Genomic DNA, 9,464 nt, shown 5'->3' on the forward strand with positions numbered 1-9,464 from the left:
ATTCATCTCCTGTATTGATAAAGAAACCCTTCTCATTCCATTGGAAAAAAAGATCTTAAGTAACTTTTGCTAAAGAATACCTACAAAACACACAATATGCTTTGGTTTTACTGAAAAAAGATATCCTTTCACTGAAAGGATATTTTTTACATACAAAAGTTTCATCTAAATATCTGGAGTCCCAGGGACTTCTCTGTATGTGGCTTTTTAAGAGTACGTTGGTATTATCTCCATATACATTCACAAATCATAACTGTTAAATGATTTATGTGATTGATGTTACAATGTCCTCCTTGCTGCGCACAGAAAAGCCTTGGATTCTCTGAAACAAATTTGGTCAGTGTTCCACATGTAGGTCCTTGCTATATGGATAGGTAAGACTTTTTTAAAATGTTTAAACATTAAAAATGCTTCCAAGCATTTTAAGACTTGGCTAAGATCACCTCAACCAAGTTTTATCCAAAATTTGGAACTTCTTTGGCATTAAAAAGGATGGGGGAAGGAGGAGAAAATCCTTCCTTCATACCTTCTAGACAAAGTCCAAACTACAGCACTTTTCAGGAATGGACAGGCACAGTAGCGTTCCCTCGTAGAGAACTTGGAGCACCAAACTGACTTTGCATTCACTTTGAAGAGTGCCAAAAGTGACGCTAACTTTCTGAATGCAAGAAGCTACCTCTCCATCTTTGGTGGCACAACCATTCCAAAAACCTGCCAGAAAAGTCATATAGATTTTACTGTAAGCAGGGGCTCATTTTAACAACAAACATTCTAAATATAACCAAATGCAAAATCAGATACACAAAGAATATAGTTTAACAAGATAGGACACACATGATCTATTCTGGCCTCAAATATGCAAATCTGCAATGGCCTGCTCTAATGATGATCAGGTTTCACTGCTCTTCTCCAGAAGAGGACTGCTTTTCCTACCATTGCTCCCCATCCTGTTATTTATCTTTTTTTTGTATAATGCTTTGTTTTTCATGCTTAGCATTTGATGTAGCTCTATGCAACAGCAGCACACAAACACCTTTTTTTTGCCTTTTGAAAATACTGTGCCCCTGTTCTTTAAAAGCTGGACATTTAGAAGAGATAAAATACTGAAATGTCAAATCTAGCCACCAAACGGAAAAGACAAAACCTTTTCCTTTTTTTTTTATTTTAGATAATCCTGTGGTGCATAAACTAACCAGACTCAATTTTTAGGAGAAAAAAAAAGTACTAATTCTTATGACAAAGTTGTTCCAAGTCAAATATTTCAGTCTAGGTGTTTTTTTGTATTTGAAGTATGAAACTGATTTATTTGTATGCAATTGTTCTGAAAATATTTCGATAAAGTAACAATTAACTTAAATCTTAGACAAAAGCATCCTCATACAACATTACAGATTAAGTTAAAAATCTATTTTTCCTTTAGGCAGAGTGGCTAGTGCATAGCTAACAATAAAGTAATGCATGCATTTCAGTTCTGTATATCCTTTCAGTGCTCCTGTCCATTAATTAGCCATTGATTTGAAAATATTGATTTTCCTGATAATGGTTTTACGTGCAGTACGATCAACCTCATCAAATTCCTTTTATTTCACATGAAAAAGTGGATCACACCTTCACATTTATTTAAACAAACTCAACTGAAAGCAGTATGTTGGTTTTTTCCCTCATTTTATGCTTAAATATTTTCAGTTGCTTCTGTATATTAATGGCTAGCCTGGTATATTACAGGATGAAGTTTATAAGCTCTTTTTCAGTACAGTAAACAATATACAGTTGTAAGCAAAATTAACTTCCTTAACAGCAATACTTATGTTGTTTTCACATGCCCTACAAAAGAGCTGTACATCATAACACACGGAAAGAATTTGCTATGGCCATTATAATAATGAATACACTGACCCTTATAAAGCTGAACTTAGTACATCTCCTGTAGCTTTAACTACTGGGTAGGAAAATAAGGAATGACTTAAAACAATATGGTAAACTTTCAACTCCTATTTCATCTCCTAAAGTTGAACTCTGGCAACACAAAGAAGAAATATAGCAACCAAGTGCTGGAAGTTTTAAAGAAAAAATTCCTTTGATTTAAGAAAGCTTCTGTACCTACTCCTTCACCTTCACAGGTCAGATGTGGAGGGTGAGCTCATGGGAATGCAATTTATATACTCTCCCTCAAAATTGACCAACTGACTTCAATGACAAAAAATTAATCTATTAAAAAAAAAATCAAATAGCACCATATATGACTACAGATACACAAGTTGAAGTTTCTATTGTAAATGTCGCATTCCAACACTCAAGAAAGCTAACAAGCTGCTATATTTACCAACTGTGCGTTGTTTAAGGTACACCTATTTAAAACCAAGAAATAATATTTCTTCATATAAAGCTTATGTATTTCATAGTTCTACAGAATATTTTGCTGCCTATTTAAATACTGTTTAGAACTCCCTGCACAATAATCCCACCTATTACTAAACATAGTAATTTCTAATGCGTATTTTGGCTGAAGAAGGTTCTATTAGCTCAGTTTCTGATTTAGTAAGGTAATTAAATGCATGACTACCTTTCAGTCCCTTGGCCCTATTTCCATGTCTATCATTAGTCATTTTTGGATTAACTTACTGAACTAGGAACTTCCGGAGAAAGCTCTTGAACTTAGAAGAATACCAGAGCCACTCTAATAGGAGCCACCAGAACATATCAAAGTGCAGTGCCAGACAGCATTCCACAACAAGCATGTCCTCGTGGAAAAATGTACTTCCATGTAAGAACTGTCCAAAGCTGTGAAATCACAGGGTAACTCACACCTGCATCAGAGCCTTGGACATCGCTTAACTGAAGAAACCAGTGAAGTGTCATATTATTAGATGGCAATGAATCACTTCTGTCACAAAACATCTTTGGAAAGATCATGGTCGACTGATAATAAAATAAAGCAGATTTCTTAAAGAGAAAGTCTTGGTCAGTTCTGTACATTTTCTTCAACTGTAATTTAATAAAATGCAAAACTAGGAAGACTTCTAAAATTTGACATATAGATTAAAAGGCAGTTGAAAACATCATGTAAAAAACACAGGAGCCTGTTAAAAAGTAAGCATCTATCCCATGCAAAGAACAATTCTACTCAGTATATTGCACATTGATTAAAATGTTCACTTGAAAACTGTGGTGAGGAAGATGAAAAATATCACTAAGGTATAAATTACCTGCAAACAGAGCACTGCCGCTGCGGCTGGAGAGCGGTGAACATCACTATCACAGAGTAGTTACGAGGTGGAGCCTTCACAAATCTTCGGAATTTGTCTCCGTTCATGCGGATGACAGAGCGCCTTGAGCTCCACTCCATCAGCTGTTCCACCTTCTCAGCCAAAAGATTCTGTAATTGAAGACAAAGATAAGGAATGTTTAAGCTTAAACTTCAAGCACTTTGTACCTATATTCTGCCTTTGCATCCTCAGAGCTCCTATGGACTTAAGCAGGAGGTTGGGGGTACCTCTATATATCTTATAGCACAATTTAGTCTTCTACGTAGACAAGTAAATTTTAAGTATTTTAAAAAATAAATCGATGTGGTCTTAAACAGAAAGGATACATAAAATGAAATCAAACAGGTTGCTACCGAAGGCAAAGGAGTAGAGTAAGGCTGACTGTCTAAATACAAGATATCAGTACAGCAATCATTTACTTTCATTAAAAATTGGAAGCTTTAGAAAATGCAGCATTATGTTATATTTATTCTTTTTAGTAAAAATCACAGCAAGATATTGTCAGTCACTCAAATATTACAATGAAAGAAAAATGTAGGTACAAAGAGAAAGTTATGTTCAGAATTTCCTTACAAATATATATCATATTGAATTTAAATTAATGTAAGTTTTATATTTTGCTACAGACAGGAATGCATTGTCTTATAAACCCATCTAGGCACATTCTGTTACGAGATCAACACACGAGATCTCAAGATCGAGATCCCGAAAATATGTTGGCTGAACTATAAGTGTATAATAAAAAAAAAAATTTGCTTGTGTGTGGCTTTTCTTTTGCATGAAAGCATTCCATCACATGAATGATTTAAAAGCAGGCTGAGACATATTACAAGATGGCCCTCAAGTTAAATACATTCATCTAATTATTCCTATGAAAATTTATCTAATTTTTTTTTTTAATCAAGTAAGCCTTATGTCACACATGCTCAGCAGAGAATTTTTAGTCTCCTAAATTACCTAGGTTCAGTGAGGTAGCACTGACCATGCTAGAGCAGGTGCATCTACACTTACAGCGTACCAGGATGAATGCAACAATCCATCTTGTTTTAAGTCTTCGGTTTCCTGCACAAGGACACTGTGGAAGCTGCCTATATCAAATAAGAGCTAAAAAGAGTGGAAAAAACTGGAATAGTACAACTTGCACAGAAGCTGAGTGTTGAGAGAAGGTGGGAAGGACGGAGAGGGGGACAGACAGAAACAAAGACTGGAAGTAAAGAAGGAGCACCAAACAAAAGAGAAACCGAGTTCAGAAAACTGGAAGGTGAGAGACCTCTGATAAAATACTCGTGAGTTAGTGAAAGGCTATACAAACTGGTGAGGGTCTGCAGTGGAAGGGAAGAATAAACTAGCTTAACAAACATATTGAAATGGGGATGCTCTGAGGACAGAGAACATGATGACAGGCAAGGCAAGGATAAAACTCAAATACTGTGCAGTAACAACTGAGCAAGGATACAAGGTGGCTTTTGTAGGACTTTTTAAAAAAAACAGAAAAATTTTTAATTTTTAACTTTTTAAAAAAAACAGAAAAAAACAAGAAAATAGAAAAATTAGCTCATCTAGTAACATTTTGAAAAATCAGTAAGGCTATAAATAACAGTATAGATAGATATATGAGGGGAAGGAAGGACTGAACTACATGGATAAAGGAAAATTACATTTTGCCTGTGTCGTGGTTTCACCTCAGCCAGCAACTAAGCACCATGCAGCTGCTCACTCACTCACTCCCCCCACCCCGGTGGGATGGGGAGGAGAATCAAAAACAAGTAAAACTTGTGGGTTAAGAACAGTTTAATAATTGAAATTTAAAAAAAAAAAAATGGAAAGGAAGATAACAAAAAGAGAGTGAAATGTAACTCAAGAAAGACAAGTGATGCACAATGCAATTGCTCACCACCTGCTGACCAATGCTCAGCCAGTCCCCAAGCATCGATCCACTCCTCCCTGGCCAATTCCCCCCAGTTTATATACTGGGCATGACATCACATGGTATGGAATACCCCTTTGTCCAGTTTGGGTCAGCCGTCCTGGCTGTGTCCCCTCCCAATGTCTTGTACCCCTCCAGCCTTCTTGCTGGCTGGGCATCAGAAGCTGAAAAATCCTTGACTTGGTCTAAACATGACTTAGCAACAACTGAAAACATCAGTGTGTTATCAACATTCTTCTCATACTAAATCCAAAACATAACACTATACCAGCAACTAGAAAGAAAATTAACTCTATGCCAGCCAAAACCAGGACAGCCTGTCAGATCTTCCATCTTAAAAATTAGCAGATGATGCCCCTTGGAGCTCCTTATAAGGCACAGTTGGTCATCAGAAGTTTTGAGTCCAAAAGAAGCTTTGATCAGCGTAAATCATGAACAGTTCTGAGACAGCCACACTTAGTTAACTCTGTAAAGCCTTTAAAAAAACCCCCATATTTTAGGTTTTCATTCCTATTCTCAGAATTTAGCTGAGATTTGTAATCACAAATGGAAGGAGAGATTACAATTCTGTTTATCATGAGAATACCAATGAATCAATTAATACTATAAAATTTTTCTGCTGCTAAATGACACGTTTTGGGTAGTTTTGCTTCAAAAAGATATTATGTAAGTTCTTTTCTTTAAAAACAATCATAAAGCAGATTACATAAAAATGAAGTCTATTCATTTGTAAGACTTCCTTGGATTAGCAGTGCCCGGATTAAATCTTTCTGTTCATTTCAAAAGATTCACTAGTTTTGCATGAGGCACTCCAGTTGGTAACGTGCAATAAAACATAAGGAGCTAAAAAGGATGTGGACTCATATTTCCAAAAGCTTTAATAACTGAAACAAAAAAAGATAAACCAAAGAGAACTAATAAAAGATACAACTTTTAAATTAACACAGGAAGGATGCATAATATCCTCCTCAGTACAGAAAACCAAAGACTTTTCAGAATATGCCTTATTCTGAGAAAAGATATAGAAACCCATGAAGTATCATTCATTAAGGGTATTAAAGCAAAAGCATGATCTTGACAGAAAAAAACAGGGGAGAAAAATACCAGCTCTATTACTGCTATATACTTTGTTTCTACAAAATAATCAGTGATACCAGAAGAGTCTTACTCAGAGAAGACCCACACAAAGTTTTACTTGGAAGCTTGTTGCCAATAAACAATTGCCCTGATTCCTTCAGATTCAGCCATGTATAATGTCACCTTCACGTAGTTCTTGTGCAATACTGTGAAGTTCACCATAATGTTCTCAACCACTTGGATCTTTTGTTTTGCTTTTTCTAAATGCACTAGGTTAAAAAGCTAGTAACTAAGCTAAACTAATATGTTTACTACACTAGGTAATCAAGCTAGTACTTCAGGAGTATAAAGTCACTAGGTAAGATTTTATTACTTGCTGCACTGGATTCTGAAGAAATCTATTTTTTTCAAATAGAAAGTTATCACTGATTAGATTGCAGATAATCACATATATCATAAAACATTCTGCTATAGGCCAGATTTCTCTTAGGTAACTCACTGCACTTAGATATCCTACCACTTTTTAGTCCACTTTATTCCATAAAGTCTCCTTTTGCAGAGTAATTGATAGAAGAGACCTTGGACTGACAGCTCCAGAATTCACAATGAAGTCTGTGGAATATCCTATATTTTATGGCTTTCTGATTTGTAACACTTTACAGATAGATGAAGGTCTGATATGGTTTTGTCATTTATAAAACATTTGCACAATATATGCTGCTGAGTAAGTTATCAACCTTTTCCTCAACTCATTTAATAATGAAATCCAAGAAATAAATCTAGTGTTAAATGAGTTTCTATTTTAGCTGTGCATTTTACTTTAAAGTTGAGTACCTGCTTTCAAGAAGTATGGCACATTTCAACATTCCAACTGTCTACTGTAGCTTTGGATCAAAAAGGCACCCACTTTTCAGACACTACACTCAGAAAATTGACCAGTCTGTTAAAAAGGGAAATAAATGTATATTTTAAACAAATGCTCAAGCTACTAGCAGACTAGCCTTGTGGATTTCATAATTCAGAATGTAACTCTGATATTTTTATAAGAAAATTAAAAGTTTGTAAGATAACAGTGTATAAAAAACAGATTGTTGAATAAAGGTGTGAGTATGAGGTCTACCTCCAGTGAAAAATTTTCTCCTGGGTAAAAGAACAGTGTTGAAAAGTGAAGAAAAATTGACAGAAAACATTTAGAAACAAATGGCAGAATTTTCCCTATTACCCTAATGGAATAATAATAAAAATAATAATCTCCTAATACCCAGGAAAGCATTGTTAGAAAAGACAATGATCTATCCCAAATTATTCTTGCCATGAAGGTACTGAAACTGAACAAGTGCTCCAGTATTTTTCTTTTACCATTTACCATCCAACTATACAAAGCATATATAAAACTGTCACCAAAATGAATTCCCATTAGGATTCCAGACATTTACAAAAGTTTTATTAACTTGCATCTTTCTACCCCCTGGGGAAACCCTTCTGCCAAAGAAAATCTAGAAGTACAAGAGGATGGCTAAATCAGACCCACTAGACAAAACACATCTTGTGATGAGTGAGATACATGAACAATTGTTACTCATGTCCAGAAAATGAGACACTATCTGATTTTTGCTCTAGACTGCTAATTTTCTGCTCCTTTCCACAGTCTATACAGTTAAAGACCCTACATTTCTTTAAACTCGTTTATTTACAGAATTCCTCTGAGCACTTACTAGCTTTATACTGGTAACTCAAGGGGGCTGTTTTAGTTGAAACACTGAACAAAAAAAACCCACAAGCATAAATTTGAGAAAGGAAATTCTTCCTTTACAAAGGAAACTGCAGTTTTGTTGGTGCAAATAACTACAAAAGGGTCAACAGATAACAGTCTACTGATAAAAGCATATAGACGATTTAAACCAATGGATGAAGAGGCAGCCATGTATAATTTATTTATTTTTATTAGCTGATGCCCCAAGCAGAATAAAAGAACCTATATGACCTATGTGTGGAAAAAACATGAATGCTAATACCTTTAAAACAAACAGAACTATAATATTACTTGCTGTTCCTACGCTATTTTGTAACAAAGTGAAGATATATGGGTTGTAGTGAGGTGGGTGCTGGTCTCTTCTGTCAGGTGGCTGGAGATAGGACGAGAGGAAATGGCCTCAAGTTGCACCAGGGGAGGTTTAGGTTGGATATTAATAAAAATTTCTTTACTGAGAGGGTTGTCAGGCCTTGGAATAGGCTGCTCAGGGAAGTGGTTGAGTCACCATCCCTGGAGGTATTCAAACAGCGCGTAGATGAGGCACTCCAGAACGTGGTTTAGTGGGCATGGATGATGGTTGGACTCGGTGATCTTGAAGGTCTTTTCCAACCTAAATGATTCTATGATTCTATATGGCACAACAGCATTTTTTCAAAACTAAATAACCCTTAAAAATGTTTACCGAGAAAATCCAGAAGCCAGGAATTTTCTGATGCAACAAGGAAAGCAGTTCTTTATTTAACACGGGGATTTCTCCATAAAGAGATCACCTGTGAAAATTATTTTTGTTGCTGGAGTAGCAGTAGAGTCATTGGTATTTTGGCCTCAATCCCCTCAAGCAGATGAGCAGTCCCCACTGAAATAAGCTGCTTGGGACAGCAATTCTAAATAATTCTGCTTTTGTCCCTGTGGCTAGCAAGATTTTTCCATTTGCAGTTGTCCGTATCATTGAATCAAGAACAAAGCAAAAAAATAAAGTTGAAGTTCATCTATTATAGATCTCAGTTTCCAGCGATGTGATGAAACAACTATGCCACCTGTCTAAAATGTAAGCAAACTGTGACAAGTTATGAAACAGAAGATGCAGGCCCAGCTTCTGGCATCTGCACCTGAAGCAATTCCCTATTAGGGACTGCTTTCCCAGTGATCCCCCATATCTCCTCTCTGCTTCTTAACCCAACAGAGCTTGGCGTCTACAAGCCTTCCCTTTCGTACTCTGCAACTAGCAGATTAGCTACTCAAAACACAGCTTTATTTATTCACCCTCCCAAGACACAGTGCCTACAAGACAAAGCATAAACAACAATAACAACCACCCTGTATACACACATATTGCCTCACTTGACTGTTAATCTTCCTTGGCCAGATTTTCTAAATTTCTTCTGGCCCAAATTAAACCATATCTCTCGGGGGGGGGGGGGGGGGGGAAAAAAAAAAACAA

General features: G+C 36.0%; 1 protein-coding gene across 1 annotated transcript in view; it reads right to left on the reverse strand.

Annotated features, from left to right (window-relative positions):
- The window catches only part of TUSC3 (tumor suppressor candidate 3), a 136,223-nt gene that overhangs the window by 80,406 nt on the left and 46,353 nt on the right, over nt 1-9,464 (reverse strand). The window contains exon 2 of the mRNA XM_010570055.1: nt 3,207-3,376. Within this exon, the coding sequence (XP_010568357.1) occupies nt 3,207-3,376 (170 nt within the window). The remainder of the gene's footprint in view (nt 1-3,206; nt 3,377-9,464) is intronic.

This window comes from Haliaeetus leucocephalus, unplaced genomic scaffold (genome assembly GCF_000737465.1).
Source record: "Haliaeetus leucocephalus isolate CR32 unplaced genomic scaffold, Haliaeetus_leucocephalus-4.0 Scaffold284, whole genome shotgun sequence".
In the NCBI taxonomy this organism is placed as follows: Eukaryota; Metazoa; Chordata; class Aves; order Accipitriformes; family Accipitridae; genus Haliaeetus; species Haliaeetus leucocephalus.